General features: G+C 27.2%; 1 protein-coding gene across 1 annotated transcript in view; it reads left to right on the forward strand.

The window, feature by feature from the left end:
• The window catches only part of LOC136083714 (uncharacterized), a 33316-nt gene that overhangs the window by 10479 nt on the left and 3937 nt on the right, over positions 1-18900 (forward strand). The window contains exons 2-3 of the mRNA XM_065803325.1: positions 3349-3445; positions 11845-11901. Coding sequence (XP_065659397.1) covers positions 3349-3445; positions 11845-11901 — 154 coding nt within the window. The remainder of the gene's footprint in view (positions 1-3348; positions 3446-11844; positions 11902-18900) is intronic.

The following is an 18900-nucleotide window of genomic DNA, read 5'->3' on the forward strand; positions in this document are numbered from 1 at the left end:
AAAAGTTCATTGATTCAAAAATTAAATTTGTGCAATTACTATGTCGTTATTAAGACTGAAATTTTTACTTATGTCCATTTTTTATTAAAAACAGTTAACTCTTAATTGCCAACAAGCAAAAGTTAAAATCACTCTATTTTTTGAAAAAAAAAATTTTATATTTCACATTTCATTGTCTTTAAATTGAGTTTCATAAAAAGTTTTAATTCATTTTTTAAATCTAATGTTTGGTTAGTAATTAAACAACAGTTTTAAACAAGTTTCTTTTCAGTTGTAAAATGAGTTACAGCATTTAATTATTTTTTAATCCATTTTATTGTTCTGAAGAAAAAATGCACTCGCTAAAATTAACAGAAAATTAGTTATTTACTGCTTGATGCATTTGCAACAAACTTTTTCTCCTATTTTTGAAAAAAAAGGCAACATTTTTTTGGAATACTTTATTTGGGCACCCATACCCCTCAAGTAGTACCAAAACAGGTCTGGGTTTGTCCCTGACAAGCTAGGGTCAAGACAAGACATAAATCATGTAGTGAAGGTAAGTGATTAGGGTTGTCTGGAAAATGAGTCACAAAGTTGACTATCTGAGTAAAAGATTGAGAAATACAGAAGTTATGAGCTTTAGTGCCAGCAAAATCAGTGATGTTACAGCCAAGCCATTTAGTTAGATGAGCATTAAAGTCACCAATAACAATAATATTGACAGAGGAGTAAAAAGAAAGGGCATGGTCAATTTGATCAGAAGTTAAATTTTTTCTTTCTTTTTTTGATTCACTCCAAACAAGACTGCAAGCAACTACAATCAAGTTGGGAGTTACTAGAAAATAAAGATTAGAGTTAAAGAGCAAGGAAACTGTTGACAGAAGACTTATAAAGTTCTAGGTTGTATGAGACAAGAAAACATGAAGATGGGAGATAGTTCCAAAGGGTGAAAGTGTAGGGAAAAAACTAGAAAAAGCCGGGACTGATACAGTAAGTAGGGAAAAAAACTAGAAAATGCCGGGACTGATACAGTAAGTACTCGTCAATACTGAGATCTAAAAATAAAATAGCCAAATTTAAATTGAATAACAGACTAATTTAAGAGCAAGCAAGTCTGGAGAATTTTATATAGGTAAGATTTAACTCATGGAAGTTTACTTCGAAAAACACAAAGTCCTACGAAGTTGCTATTCATTATCCTAGGCAGGAAACAATGTAACACAGGTTTACATCTACATCAGCCTTATAGATGAAGAAGAGGTTCAAGAATTATTCTGCTTACCCTTAAATTCTTTACCATAGAGGCCTTCTTCAAGACAGTAACTGGATACAGTTAACATCTGCCCAAAATGTGTATTTTTATCAAGACACCATTATTCAGCTAATAGCCTCAAGGCAGGGTAATTTTAGCTGGATGCAATTAACACCTGCCTATTCTGGTGATGCACTTTCTGGTGATGATTTTTGGTAGTGCAGTTAATATCTGCAAACTCTAGTGATGTGTAGTTAATAATACCTCGCAACAGCAAGATTGGGATGGTCACCGAGCTCTCCTGTTTTATTTTTAAAATAGTATAAATGCTTATATATTGTGGGAAAGATTGGCAAGTTTTACAATTTCATCCATGTTCAACAATGATGCTTCATATTTTATGTTATTTTTTTGATTGAAAACTTTGGCTTTTCTTCTATTCACAATTAGATTTTCAATCTAGGCTTTTTTCTTATTGTCTACTATTCTATTATTTTAACTTAGATTTCAACTTCATTAAAAGAAATTTGTATAAAACAATTTAGTTTCTCCGCGCAGCGGCCTTGCTCAGCAAGGTTCGTGTTTCGGAGTTAAAAAGTTGAGAGAGGGTTGCACCACAAATAACAACTAAAAAAATAAAAAACACAAAAACATGAGTAGCCTCCTCGACTGTAGTGGCCCCCCTCGGGCCTTGGGGAGGTGAATAATCTAAAAAAAAAAAAAAAAAAATTATAAGAAGGATTACAAACACTTCAAATCATGACATGAAAGTACTGCATATAAGTAGTATTTAGGGATTCCAGTTTAAACATGTTCAGGTTTGAACATTCAAACCTTTGTCATTTTTTTAAGAGGTTCAACCTCAAACTTTTTTCCTCTGAAAGTTCGAACATGTATATATATACTAAAATTAGGTTCTTTATTATCATTTTTTAATAGTCAAACCATAAGCTTTTTTTTTTTTTTTTGTGACTTTTTTTGACAGTCCTTGTTACTCTTAAATTTTGTTGTGACAAGTAAAACAATGCTTTTAAAGTTTAAATAACCAGCAGAATATGTAAACAAATAATTTTGAACCATTGCTTGAACTTTTTTAAAATAAAAATATTTGCCTGGGTTACATATTTTTTATTGTTAAAAAAAATCCCATGGTACCCCATCATATCCATTAAATCCATGATACCCATAAAAAAGATCGTTAAAATTTCTGAATTAAAAAAAAGGATGAGTTAATATAACTTTGAGCTAATAAAAGCTGTAGTTGTACAAAATAATAAATATGGATAAGTTTAAAGATGTAAGCATAACTAGAGGATCTGAGGCAAGGGGCTATTTTTAAATTTTCTAAAGAATTACAGAATTCTAGGTGCAAACTCTGTAAAATTATTCTTAAAATACCTGGCTCAACCACAACAGCTATTACAAAATTTAAAAACAAAACACAAATTTGAAATTCTTAAATGCAATAACCCTGCACTTGAGGCTAAAAGAAACATTCCTGTTGCCAAAGTCCCACAAGTTGAAAGTTTTTTTAGGGATGACCACATAACTCTGCCTGAAATTTTTATTTGACTAATAGCTATTGATGGAATCAGCTTTCATACCATTGCTAAAAGTGAAACTTTGCGATCAGCATTTTGTGCTTAGGGATATCAATTCCTTCAAAGTCCTCAAATAGTTTGTGTTCTTGTCATTTAATACTTCAGACTAGTCAAGAAACAAGTTATAAGTTCTTTGGAAATAAAACTTAAATATAAAAGATAAAGGTAAATTTAAAAATAAAAGATAAAGGTAAATTTAGTCTTACATTTATAATATACAAAGTATATTTGCTCATTTTATTAACATTTTTTAACCAAATATGAATTTTACTTAAAATTCAACTTAATAAAGTTAATTAAAATTATTATTAAAAAAATATTTTTTTTTTTGTTATATTTTTTCCCATTTAATTAGCCATATATCGGTCATTTTCTTATTCAAAAGACTGCTGACAAGACATTTAATATTTTTTTAGTAATAATTTATCAGTACGTATCACAAATATATTTATACCTAAATACGCAGTTGTAAATTTTGGGCTTTGCTTCAACATTTTTCAATTTTATCTTTAGCTTTGTTTCATTTAATATACATGGTTTAGAGTCATCTATTAGTCAAACAATATCTTTGGCATTGAAACTACAAGAAAAGTTTTCTCCTAAATTAATGGTTAGTTGTTAAAAGTTCTTGCTTGCTTGCTACTCAAATAAATAACTAATAAAATTACATAGTAATATTATTTATTGCTATGAATTCTATGTCATGGTTATGGCTTGCAAAAAAGTTCATCTCACAATTAATACATGACCATACAGTAACAATATTTGAAGAGTTTGTTAGAAGAGGCTAGGATATAATGTATAACTGTATATTGTATTTTGTGTGTTTGTTTATATAAATATATATATATATATATATATATATATATATATATATATATATATATATATATATATATATATATATATATATATATATATATAAAAAAGACAAGTTTTCTAATTTTTAAAACCATTTTTTTAATAAAAAGCAATACATGTTTTGGCTAACACTAGTCATCTTCAGTTAAAATTAAATAGTTAAAATTTGTTAAAATACCTATAAAGGTGTTTAAAAAAAAACAATACAAATATAATTATTCTTGTACAAACTAATAATAATATAATTACAAAAATACAATAAAATTAGTTAAAAACTACAACCAAAAATCAAAGAATCTTTGTCTTATTTTAAACTGCTGTTTTTGGGAAAAATATCTGATTCAACTAAAAAAAGACTGAATTTAATTACTAAAAGATATTGCCATTCAGCAAATATTAAATTAGTATTTACCTCACTGATAATTACTAAATTATTTTCTTCTAAAGATCCTATTCCTCTAGAGTTCAAATCGTTCGTGGTGTATAAATTCGTATGTGCAGGATGTAACTCCTGTTATATAGGCGAAACTACTCGCCATCTCAAGACCCGGATATCTGAACATTACAAAAGGGACAAAAAGTCTCATATCTATAAACATCTCCATGCTAATGAAAATTGTTTCATGCAAATAAATGATAAGTGTTTTTCTGTGTTAGATTCGGCATCTAACAAATTTGAGTTAAAACTTAAAGTAAATATGTTTATAGAATGGTTAAAACCTGGTATGAATAAAAAGGTTAACCATGTGCAAATGACACTTTCTGTTTAGCTGCTATTTTTTATACATATTGCATATCTCTTTAACCTATTCTTTTGTTATTTCTTATTTCTTTTGTATGACATGATAAACTTTTTAACTGATTTTATTTTATTTATGTAATTATATTATTATTAGTTTGTAAAAGAATAATTATATTTGTATTGTTTTTTTTTAACACCTTTATAAGTATTTTAACAAATTTTAAATATTTGATTTTAACTGAAGATGACAAGTGTTTGTCGAAACATGAATATTGTTTTTTGTTAAAAAAATGGTTTTAAAAATTAGAAAACTTGTCTTGTTTATGAAAATATTTACATTTTTGGTGCTTAAAAGAAATTTTGGTTATATATATATATATATATATATATATATATATATATATATATATATATATATATATATATATATATATATATATATATAAATTCAAAAATAGTCAGAACAGTGAAACAAATAGAAAATCCAGTAATTCTTTTTTCTCACAATGTTTTTATTAAAAACAATATAATTACCAAATAAAATTACCAATACAAAATATTTTTTATATATTTTTTTTAAAACTATTAGCACTAAAGGCCTTTTAAATAATCATCAGTAGTGCTGTTTTTAGTATTATACAAGATATTTGTATTAAAAACAAAAATAACTTAATTTTTATATTGATTGTGAAAGATTGAATTGTAATTATATACAGGAAATATCAATTAAATGTATCATGTTTTTGTTTGTGCAAATGCTTTTCATATGATAACAAAAACTTTCGTTGTTAAGCTCAAGAAAGACGAAAAGTTGGAAAAAAGGTTCAATTACACTTTCGTGGGCACGTTGACAAGTATGAACATGGTTGTCAAATCGATCAGTTGATAAGCCAGTTCTGCAACTAGAAATATGTCCGTTTATATGTAATCTTAAATTATTAGTTTTACCAGTATATGTTTGTTTTTTGCATGTTAAACATTTTAGGTAATAGATTACATTTTTGCTGTCGCATGTGATGTGACTTTTCACTTTCCAAATGGTTTCGTTAGATGTTTTAAACTTATCTACTTCTTGAAGGTATAGTTTGCAAATTTTGCACCAAATATCTTTGCATTTGAATATGCCGATCTTCTTACTAGTTACTTCAATATTTGAAGAAGTAAGTCTTCTTAGTAAGTTAGGAGGTTGTTTAAAAGCTAATACCGGGTGAATATTAGAAAAAACATTTTTAATTCTTTCATTATAAGATACTTTGAGCAAATGGTTAGCTTCTCTTATAAAAGGTTGGCAATTGAGATTACTATAGAATGTTGTCACTAAAGGAAATATTTCTTTAGATTCTTTTTTTGGTGCTGGTCCTTGTAGTTTTGCATTATGGAATGCTTTTTCAATAATTTCATCAGGGTATTCGCAATCTTTTAACCATGTCTTTAGTTCGATTAGGCGTAATTTTTTGATTTCATAATTAGATGTACAAACAATTATTCTTTTAGCTAAATTATTAATTAACAAGCATCGCATTACATAAATAGTAATAATATTTATGCAAGTTCCATTATTTCAAATAACGATATTACAGACCATGACAAAAAAACACAATCAACCCCATCAAAAAATAATGAGTTTACTGACCATGACCAAAATACACAATCAACCCTATCAAAAAACTGGATAAGCCCAAATACAAAAAGATACAACCTAAGGTCATCAACCTATCTACCAAACACTTGACTTCTTCTCAAATATCTCTTCTCACAAAAGGTCCAAAGTTTTGCCCAGCCACAAAAGGTAATTTCTTACATATTAATTCAGATGTTAAAAATTTTACACGGAAACTTATACTAAAAGAAAAATATTTTGGTACCACAAGTAATGACATTAGTATAATTAAAAATAAATCCAATTATAGTACCAAAACCACTCTGCCAGAATTAAACAAAATTATTTCACAAATTGAATCAATCATACCTATTAAAGTTCAATATGTTGATAACATTACAAAACAAGAAAGAAAAGCGATTAAAGAACTGCAACTAATGAAAGACACAGTTATTAAAAAAGCTGACAAAGGTAATACCTTAGTTATAATGGATTCAACATATTATATTAACAAACTTGTTCATCAAGACCATCTTTTATCTCTAACTACATATGAAAAAATAAATTCGGAATCTGATAAAATGGTTTTTAGAAATCTATTTAGTTTGATAGATAAACATAAATGCCTTACAACGAATGAGATAAAATATATCACTAACTTTAAATGGAAATCAAGTAATTTCTATGTAATTCCCAAAATTCACAAATGTCAAGAAATTATTGACAAGGTAAAAGAGTCAGACTCTTTATTTATTGAAATGAAACCACCAAAAAATCTCAAAGGTAGACCAATTATTGCTGGAATAAATTCACCTACATCTCATTTGAGCCAGTTTCTCCATATAATATTGTCTCCTATAGTAAGGAAACAAATATCTTTTATTAAAGATGACTGGGATTTCAGAAAAATTCCAAGAGAGCTTGAATCAGAAAGTCGTATAATGACATGTGACATTGTTAACCTCTATACAAGCATTCCACATTATCTTGGATTAGAAGCCTTAAGATTTTGGATAAATAAATATAAACATTTGATAGATAAAAGATTTACACCTGAATTCATAATTGAGTCAGCATCTTTCATTCTAAATAACAATAATTTCATATTTGACAAACAATTATTTCACCAAATAACTGGTACAGCCATGGGTACAGATTTTGCACCAGATTTTGCATCAAATAATTATCCAATAAGTCTAAATATCTTAGAGAATCAAGCCATTCAACAAATATTTTGAAAAAACCAATACCTTCATAGTTCATGCAGGCCCAGATGCACTATACTACCATGTTTTGTTCTATTCGTAAAACAATTTAGGTCCATTTTTTCATGTGGTTTTCTTCTCAGCATGACTTGGTTTTTTCTTAAATCAGCTTCAACGTTTATTTCATCTCTGAAAAAATTTTTGTGCCACATACTCATAGACCAAATTTTATGAGCTAAACACCAGGTTTTTTTTGTTTCTGATTTTTTATCAATAGACATTTTTGCAAACAGCTTGCCAGATGTAATTATGTTTTTGTAGTACTTTTCTAATTTTTTAAGCACTAGCAATAATGTCCGAAGCTTTTTGTCATTTTTGACTGAGGTCACTAGATAAAAAACTTCTATTTTTTTCACTATGCTATTAAGTGAACATTCATTTCTTTTATTTGTTATGCTGAGTCTTCCAAGAAATAGAGGATTTTGAACTGTATTGTATCTTTAATACTGGCTGATTATTCTGCTAAAAGTGGCATGTGTTGTGTTAAAATGTTTTGCGATTTCTCTCATTAAGATGTTTTGTTCTTTCGTTACTATGATTTTACATTTTGTTATATTATCAATAATTTTCCCAGTCAGTTTGATTGTTTTATTGCTGAAATATTGTAGCTAATTAGATACTGATTTTTCTATTTCATTTTACGCAAATTTTTCAAATATTTGTAACAATTTAAATAAAAATTCTCAAATAATTATAAATAGTTCCTAAATAAGTGCAAAATTTTAATCAAAGGCAAATGAAATTTTGAATCAGGTTTGAAATAATACAGTTGATTGTTAATTTTGGCCATAATAAATATTTTAGATTATGAAATATATGTCAAAAAAAAGCAATATAATTAGCACATCAAATAATATTTTTATGAATATCTATATTTATTTGAAAGAAAATAGAATGCTTATCAATATACATTTTTTATATTAATAAAGAGTCAAACAATCATTGATTTAATATCAATCAAAGTCCAATGATATCAAAAAAAACATGCTGGATTGTTATTAATAGCCTAATACTGTATAGATATACATTTATATACAACTCTCAGAACTAGGAAAATTGAGGTCGGCAATAATTTGTTGACCTCAATTTTTTAAATATCAGCATCAGGTTGCCAAATTATTTGGTACAAAGGTCTTACCATAAAACATAGAAATGAGGTCGGCAATTTTTTGCCGATCTCAAACACTTTCAAGTAATCAGTTATGTCGGCATTGCTGAATTCTGACCCTAATTCTAAGGGTTATATATATATATATATATATATATATATATATATATATATATATATATATATATATATATATATATATATATATATATATATATATATATATATATATATATATATATATATATATATATATATATATATATATATATATATATATATATATATATATATATATATAAGTGAGGTTAGTATTGCGGTGTAAAATACAAATACTCTTGTTCGTATGACAGTGCTCAATATTATAAAATAAAATAATAGAGCAATTTATACTTTATGTAATTAAATGAAAAAAAACACCGCTATTTAGTTGTTTTTATTCATTTAATTACATAAAGTATATATATATATATATATATATATATATATATATATATATATATATATATATATATATGTATAAAATAAACTAAATATATATAGATAATATATTATATATGTGTGTATATATATATATATATATATACACACATATATCAGTTTTCTCTTTTTGAAATTTAATGCCAGCTAACGAAAAAGCGCTGGCCGGATGGTCTTTTTTAAATTAGCCTGCATGGTTTAAAAAATTCTTTTTTTTTTTTGCTATTTAAAGTAAAACAAAAATAGCGAAAAGAAAGCTTTAAATGAATACTAGATAAAATAATTTAAAAGAAAAACATTTTTCTATAAAAGTGTGAATGTGTGTGTGTGTGTGTGTGTGTGTGTGTGTGTGTGTGTGTGTGTGTGTGTGTGTGTGTGTGTTTATATATATATATATATATATATAACATATAAGATAAAATATATTTTCGGTAACCAGGTGTTGATGTTGTAATAAATAATAATTATTCAAAACATTTTTCAAATCATTTTAAACACGTGAACAAAGTAAAGAAAAGATATTTAAAGATTTTTTGAGTTAATCTAGTTTTTATTATACTTTATCTATACTATTTTAATTCATTTCTTTATACTATTTATATTGACTTATAATTTGTTTTTTATTCTCTTAATAAATTTTTATCTAAATAAACTATTTTAAATAAATTTTTTCTCTTAATAAATATGTTTATAAATATCTAAATAAACTTATAGTTAAATAAGTTTTTTCTTTTAATAAATATATTCATAAATAATGCATATACAAATAAAATATTAAATTAATTTAAACATTAAATTAAAGTTTCAAAGATTGTAAAATATTGTTTCAAAGATATTAAAAATGCAAATTAAACCCAGCTGTAGTCATTACCAAAAAATTTTTACTTAAGTTAATTTTTTTTTTTGGGCGTTTTGTAGGTCTTAAGGCCTCTCCCCCACTTTGTATTAAGATTTTATGGGAAGTGGTAAAAATTAGCAGATGGGTACTGTCGCCCCAATTATTTTCCTAGAATGACACACATGCACATATATATATAGATTTAGATATATACATATATAAATGCAGCATTAGACGCACATGCATGATGTTATACAAAAACAGGAAGTGCTTCAGTACATATGTAGACTACCTAATACCCTGCGCCGCAAAGAAGTGCTACTACATCCACTGAGGGTTTGGCATGGAACAGCAATCTTTTCTTTCATTATTCTTTGTCTTTTTCTTCTTTCTTTGAAAAATTAAAGTGCACATTTTTATATTAGGAGCGCAAAAATGATATTAGGAAATTGCGTCCATAGATATACATTGAGTATATATATATATATATATATATATATATATATATATATATATATATATATATATATATATATATATATATATATATATTTGCCGTTAGGCATGAAACTTAAAGTTCCATAATAAAAAGTTTTTTCTTTATCGTTTTTAACTATAATTATAAATCGCTCTGTTTAGAAATTTATATATAACCAAAATAAATTTCCTAAATATTGAGCACTTTTAAACGAACAAGAGTTTTGTATTATTATAATACAACACTAAATCAAACGATATATATATATATATATATATATATATATATATATATATATATATATATATATATATATATATATATGTATATATATATATATATATATGTATATATATATATATATACATATATTTATATATATATTGTATTCATAAATATATATTCATATATATATATATATATATATATATATATATATATATATATATATATGTATATATATATATATATATAATATATATATATATATATATATATATATATATATATATATACATATATTTATATATATATTGTATTCATAAATATATATTCATATATATATATATATATATATATATATATATATATATATATATATATATATATATATATATATATATATATATATAAATATATATATATAAATTTTTTAGTAAAATCACTTAACTAGATTTTTTCTTTGACAACTTTTTTCAACTTCTATATATTCTAGATTGCTCTGTTCTTTAAGAACATTGAGCACTCTACTTGTTGAAAACACCGACATAATGTGTGCATATATATATTTATATATATAAATATATATATATATATGTGTGTGTGTGTATATATGCATATATTTAGTAGGGGCTGGAGTTAAGTTTGATTAAACAAAGTTGACCAGAGCTATGCTTTTAGCCAGAGCTGCATAAATATAATTTTATTAAAACTTGCATTATATATACATAGTGAAACTTGCGTTATACTATATTTATATAGTTTATATCATATAAACTATATAAACATTTTTTTTATTGAGACTTGCGTTATATATACATCCAGAAAAAGTAGAAAAAAAAAACTAAGAATAATAAAAACAAATGGATTGCTGCCCTAACTCAAATCCTTAATTGATGTAGTGGTACTCTCTTGCATATTCTACCTAAATGATCAGTTGATGTATGTACTGAAGCCCTTACAGGTACCTATTTTAGAATGACACCATACATCTTAGCAATGCGTAATAAATATGACATGAATATGTATTACTTTCAAGAATGGGAAAGTTCAAAAAAGTAATCTCAAGCTTGTTTCTTTTTTTATTATCTAGACGTAGTTTGGGGCTTCAAAATTCTGGAGTCTCCATAAATTTTGTAGAGAAAAAGATTTTAAATCACTTTTTTTTGAACCTGTTATACCATTTTATATATAAACTCTGGTTTTAAGAAATACGTTTCAAAACTTCTAATCCTATATACTTTTTGTTATATTCTTTTAAATTTCCTACATGGTTTTAAGTGTATATAATTAAGTGTTAGTAAGTTTATATTATTGTTTGAGTAAGTTTAAAAAGGATATTTTTTCAAATGGATCATTATAATAATACTTTTAATTAATTTTAAATAAAGTAATTTAAGTTTTTATATTTTAAAAAGATTAAATGCACATCATCTTCTGTTGATCTTGTACAAGGTCTTGGAATAATTGCAAAGGTATATTAATACATAATAATAAATTTTTTTAAATTAATGTTTATAATTTTTATTTATTTGGTATTATTTATTAAGTTGAAATGTTACACTAATGATTTTTTATCTGTTGTATAAAAATATATACAAATATACAAATGGATTGAATTAAAAAAAAAATTCTTTAACAATAATGTGTAATATATAAGTAAAAAAAAAATTGCTTAGGTGCACCGTGTATAGTTTATTATGTGCACATTGTTTACTTTCTTAGGTGCATAGTGTATAGTTTCTTAGGTTGACAGTGTATAGTTGCTTAGGTGCACAGTGCATAATTTATTATGTGTACAGAGTATAGTCACTAAGGTGTACAGTAAATCAGGATGCTTTCTAAATACCCTTAAAAATGTCAACACTTTTAAATATTGAAAGTTTGAGTATTTTAAAACTATTTTAAATTAAAAAAAAAATTTTAACAACTATTTATCAAAAAATTTATATAAATAAATTTTTTTTATTATATTTTTTATTACATATTTTGAATAAAAACAGTTCTATAAATATACTCAAATCAAAGCAGAAATAAATATATACTTAAGTAAACACAACTATAATGTATTTTACAGATTTTTTAAAATCGATGTTAAAAATGAAATAGAAGTTGAATCTTAGAAAAAGAGAAAAAAAATTTTAAAATTTAAACAATTGAAATCCATCTGATCTGAGATCAAATTCAATCCCGATTGTATTCTTCTGTTAACATGTTTCTTTACTCATTATTCTTTGGTTTCTAGTAACTCCCAACCTAATAGTGGTTGCTTCCATTGAATTAGTTTAAAAATAGATATATGTATAAATGTTACCTATTTTACCTATACAATTGCTTTATAATATGCAAGTCTGTTTTTATGCTATAAATAAAATGTAGAACAAGTATGCAACCTTGGCTAAATTTATAAATTTTCTTATGCTCCCAGATAGTTGGCTGGAAATTAGTTTGCAATCAGCCTCTGGAAAATGTTTTTTTTTTGTTGAAGTTTTTAATGTGTCACGAAATCGTTGCTGTAAAGCTATTTTAAATCTGTTTTTGCTCATCTAAAAAAAACATATTTAAAGTTGTTAATTTATCACTGTGTCTGATTCAACATACTAAACCGAAAAATAATTATAAATACATCACTGTGTTTGATTTTTTTTATTAAATTAAGTTTTTAGTGTTTTTATAGCAAATGCTATGATTTTTAATATATACATTTTGTAATATAACAAAAAAAAACTTAAAAATATAAAAGTTTATTCAAATTTACTAGGCAAATGAACTTGAGATCTTAAAAGAATCTTAAATTTGTTAAGTTCTACAAATTAAGTCCACACATTTTGTGCGGACTATTTATTTGTATTTTTTTATTATGTTTATTAATTTTTTTTTTCAATATCTTAACTTCAAACAAGGCTGCGAGCAACCACTATTAGAGTTGGAAATTACTGGAAGAGAAAAGATTTATTGAGCAAGATAACGGTTGACAGACGACTTTAAATATTGCAAATTGCATGAATCAGGAAAATAAGATGAAGGATGCGAATTTCAAAGAACTGATGTTCAAGGAAAAAAAGATGTGATAATGGTTGAAGGTTGGCTGCAAGAGCAGGTTCAACTATGCTTACAATGCGTTTTTACACCTTGTCTAAAAGAGAAAGGGCATCATTGGAAGATCCACCCCAGAAATGGCAACATTTCATGATTTGAAATTTATAGAAATAAACAGTAGAATCAGGAGTAAGAAAGTGGCGAGCACAATAAAGAGAACAACATTAGCAGATGCTAATTTTGCAATTGATTTGAAATATGGTTTCTAAGAAAGATTGGTAGTAAAAGTTAATCCTAAAAGATGAAAAGTAGATGACTCATCAAGTACATAACCATTCATAAATTTAGGATCTACATTATTGTAATAAGGGGATCTACATTATTGTAATAAGAGGATCTACATTAGAGGATCTACATAAGAGGATCTACATTAGAGGATCTACATAAGAGGATCATTATTGTAATAAGAGGATCTACATTATTGTAATAAGGGGATCTACATTATTGTAATAAGGGGATCTACATTATTGTAATAAGAGGATCTACATTATTGTAATAAGAGGATCTACATTAGAGGATCTACATAAGAGGATCATTATTGTAATAAGAGGATCTACATTATTGTAATAAGAATTAGCTGAATAAAATTGAGTTTTTTTCTGAAATAAAGTTCACCAGCCACTAAGAGCCCTATGCTGTAGCAGAAGTGAGATCTTTTTCAAGCTCAAATGCCCCTCCAAGCAATCAGATAGTGTTGGCTTCTTATCAAGATAAGAATAAATGGTAGTATCATCAGCAAACAATGCCACCTTTGATATGAGAATTTCTGGAAGATTGTTAATGTAAGTTAAAAAAAGAGTATAGGGCAGAGTATAGAACCTTAAGGAACCTCTGAAGTTACAGGATATGAAGAAGGATGCTGTCCATCGAGTACAACTTTTATACTTTGATTGGTAAGGAAGGGTTCAATTATCTTAAAGATGTTACCTGATACACCGTAAAAAGAAAGTTTATGGAGAAGACCAGCATGCCAAACTTTATCAAAAGCTTTAGAAATGTCAATAGCCATAGCCTTAACCTTTCCACCTCTATCTAATGCACAATAAAACCTATCAGTTATTACTGCAAATCAGCTTTAGAACAAGAAAATCAAAATCCATGTTGATGATCAGAAAGTAAATTGTTAGATTCAAGATGAGAGATTAAGTGTTTGTTAATTAAAGAAAAAACTTGCTTATGATAGTTTGTAGACTAATGGGACAGTAGTTTGTAGACTAATGGGACAGTAGTTAGAAGAGTCAGATTACTCTCTAGAGTTTTTAAAAAATAGGGATAACAGATGCCACTTTCCAGCAGGCTGAATAACAAGACTCTGATAAGCACTTGTTAAATAGTTTTGAAAGTATAGACAACAGCTACAGACTATAACAGGTATGTTGTCCGGACCACAAGCTGTAGAAGAGTCTAAGCAGGAAATCACTTTAGATACAGAAGCTGGAGTGATACAAATGTCAAGCAATGGATCAACCTGTTTGTTGGCTATATCAACTAGAATGCAACTAGTGGAATCAAGAGATGATATTGATGAAAGTTCTTAGCAAACAATTCAGCTTCGTCTTTAGGTGAGGTCACAAAATGTGAACCATACAAGAGAGGTGGAATAACAGATTTTCCCTTATTTTAAATACTGTTAAAGATTCTCCGGAAGTCAGCTGAGCCTAATTTTTGAGATGAAGTTCGAGATCTAGTACCCTGAGAATAGGTCTTTAACGTTAAACAAAACCTTTTTACAAGGGTTTCTAGCAATAGTAAACAGACTTTTATTTTCTGGAGAATCGTTTTGCTGATAGGTATGAAAGTAATGGTTACAATTGGAAATTGCAGCAGCACAATGTGAGGAAAACCATGGAGAAGAGTGAGGCTTGACCTAGAATCGTCAAGAGGGAATAAAAGATTCCATGCCGGCCTAGATCCAAGAAGTTACATAAGAAGCACATTTGTCAGCAGGAACACAAAAGATTTCTACCCAAGGGCCTTCACAAAGAAAATCTTGAAAAGATCCCAATCAGCTTTAAGGTAGTTAGAAGAGTTACGATGATAGGGGGATTCTGATGATGAAGAAGAATGAGATAATAGTTTTAGAAAGATCAAACTGTGATCAGAAGTATCTAAAGGGTAATGTGGAGAAACTGAGCACTGACTAGGATCAGAATCAAGACATAAGTCGAGTAGAGAAGGTAAATGATTCGGATTGTCTGGAAAGGGAGTTGGAAAGTTGGCTATTTGAGTTAGAGGTTGAGAAAGACAAAAGTTGTGGGCCTTAATGCCTGCAGAGTCACTGACACTAGAGTCAAGCCATTCAGTGTGGTGAGCATTAAGTCACAATGGTATTGGCTGAAGGATAAAGAGAAAGACTTGGTCAATTTGATCAGAAATAACATAGAAAAGAGTGCAGTCTTGAGATGAAGGAGAGCAATATAGAACAAAGAGAAAGGGGAATGAGTAATCTGGTGCTAAATGAAAGCACATAGCAGAATAGTCTGTGGATTCAAACCTAGTTTCAAGACAAATAAGTGAATTCTTATGAATGTAAATGCCCAGGCCAAGCATGTTATTATTGGAGTCTTCACGAATTAAAGGAGGATAACCATCAATACTAAGTTATAAGATGAGACAGCCGAACTCAAATTAGTCTCACAAAGAGCAAATAGATCTGGTGATCTTTGCAAGAGACAACACTCAACAGAAAAAAAGTTACTTTGAAGACCACGAATATTAGTAAATGATAGATTTAGAGAACTTGATGATGACAATGGTTTCTTGTGTTTTTTAGTTTTAGTCATTTTTAAATTTGTTTCAAGAATTTGATTCAAACCCCAGATAGTACTCAGTACACTATTTAATAGTCCAAGCAATTGCCTATTTACTATTAATAAACCCCTGAGACATAACAAAGGGCTCCAAATGTGGTTTCCACAATGCACACCAAAAGTACGAATAGGTACACCATGTGCAACATATTACTGTTAGTATTCTGATATTTTACAGTTGTTGATGGAATCAGCCTCTCTGAGAGCTACCACAGAGTTTGGAAAACTTGATTACCAGCCGGCCTCAGAACCATAAAATTGAGTTTTAGAGCTGTACTATCATTAGGTGATACTAGAATGAGTTGTCTAGTCGTAAAAAAAAACAGAGGCACAAGCAAAACCCCTGCATTGAGTCAAGAGTATCCACCATTCAACATCCTAAAATGGAAACAATGTATTATAAATACATCTGCGCTAGCCTAATAGATGAAGAAGGGGTGCGAAGCTTTTCAACATATAAAATATTTACCCCCTAATTAGCACTAATAAAACTTAAGCTCAGTGGATATGTATAAACTTCAAATGCCATAAAATTTTTAGTTTTATTTATGCTTTTGGTCAAGGTTAAAAAAAAAGTCATCAGTTTGTTTACATCAGTTAGAAGCTTGAATCAAAAAACATTTCCCAAAATATTTAATATTTAAGAAAATATATGTATTTTGAATGCTGTTAAAAAAATAGTTTAAGATTAGTTAAGAGAGAGAGTGTATGAGAAAAGTATATAATTTACAAACCAGAACTGTTATTTTAAGTCTTTGCGGACCACGTGGCGTGGTCCGCAAAATGAAGTTTAAAAATTTATACAGTTATCTAATAAAATAACTGGATATGTTTTTAAAATTAATCAATGAGAGATGAAATCATTAACATTTAGCAAACTTGACAAAAAATTTACAAATAAGTAACAGAAGTAATTCAAAAAATAAAGATTTCATTTGAAAATTAGTCATTTTGTAATGTTTATTAAATAGTTATTTTGCAATGTCAGCTCCTATTTGTGCACTTTTATTCATTTTTTTATTGTTGGAAACTGACTCTGCACAATCTTCCACAATTATTTGATGACCTGCTTCTTAATGACTTTTGGTATTTTTTTGTTATTGGTTCTATTGTTGTTATTTTATTGGTATTTCATAATCATCAATCATGCAGTCAACTCAAGTCTATAGGTTTGGTTTGGAATATGGTATTTGTTGCATTGGCATGTTCCGTTTCTTTCTTTTTTATCATGCTCACCTTTTAACAAATTTAAATATTTCATTTAAGTACTTACTTAACAGCTAGCTTTTCTTTCTTCTTTCTTGTTTCCACGTATTGTGGAACAAAAATGAATATAAATATGTCTTTAAAGAATAATTTTTTTAACAGCAAGATTGTAATTTCGCAGGCACTTTTAGTTTGTGATTAATTGTGATTTCGCAGGCGCTTTTAGTTTGTGATTGATTGTGATTTCGCAGGCGCTTTTGGTTTGTGATTGATTGTGATTTCACAGGCGCTTTTAGTTTGTGATTGATTGTGGTTTCACAGGCGCTTTTAGTTTTTGATTGATTGTGATTTTAGTTTTTAGTTAAAAAAATACCAAAAAAATCAAAAGCTGCACTTATGGTCTTTTTTTTTTCATACACATTTACAGTTGTTTTTTTTTGCTTCATTTTTTTCTTCTTTATGATATTGAGTAATTTTTTTTATCACTGCCATGTTTCTTATACCTTCCATAATCTTCATTACTTTTTTGTGATATTTTTTAAGTTCCATAGTTATCTTTCTTGAGTTTGAAGAATATCAAGCAAAATCTATGTTTAAAAACTCTCTGATAGAATTTGTATCCGTTGATGACTAGATTTTTCTCTACGCAGTAATTTATAAAGAGTCTATGCATCTCTTTAATTGAAAGCTCATTAGGAAGAAACTGTGATTTCTTTGTGTGTCTCGCAAAATAAGATTAAACAACTTGAAATGTTTAGATATGATCAATCTTGTTTTGATCCTTTTTTTTTTTTCATTTTTCATTTTTCTTTGATTTTTGTGACTTTTTGGGTTTTCCTTCTTCGTTTTGGATTATGTTTTTTTATGTGTCACAATGTATTGGTGTTTCTTATCAATATGTTTCAGTAACCAATATGAATCAAACAGTTCTTTACAATATTGTTCTGTGATATGTTCTGCACACTGAAACAGTTCTTAACACATCCTTTTCTTTTTATTAATACATCTTTTTTACATGAGAATATCTCTGACCTGTGCCTAACGTTTCTTATCTATGTTGATAGGGCCTTCTATTTTCTTGGGGTTGTATCACAGAGAGTCAGGATAAGTTCATCAGTGTCAAGTTTGTTAAGTTCTACAGGTTTAATTTTGTTTCACAATCAGTTATGTTCCAAATTATCAAATTTTGTATATTTAATAAAGTTTTTAGTTACTCTTGGTATAAAGAATCTTTCAAAACCTTTAGATAACTTCGTTGTCATTTGCATTCCTAATCTTTTTAAATTTTATAACTTTTCATAGAATAACTTTTGGTGGCAAGTATAAACAACTTATATACATGTATGTATATATATTACA

This window comes from Hydra vulgaris, chromosome 08 (genome assembly GCF_038396675.1).
Source record: "Hydra vulgaris chromosome 08, alternate assembly HydraT2T_AEP".
NCBI classification, from domain to species: domain Eukaryota; kingdom Metazoa; phylum Cnidaria; class Hydrozoa; order Anthoathecata; family Hydridae; genus Hydra; species Hydra vulgaris.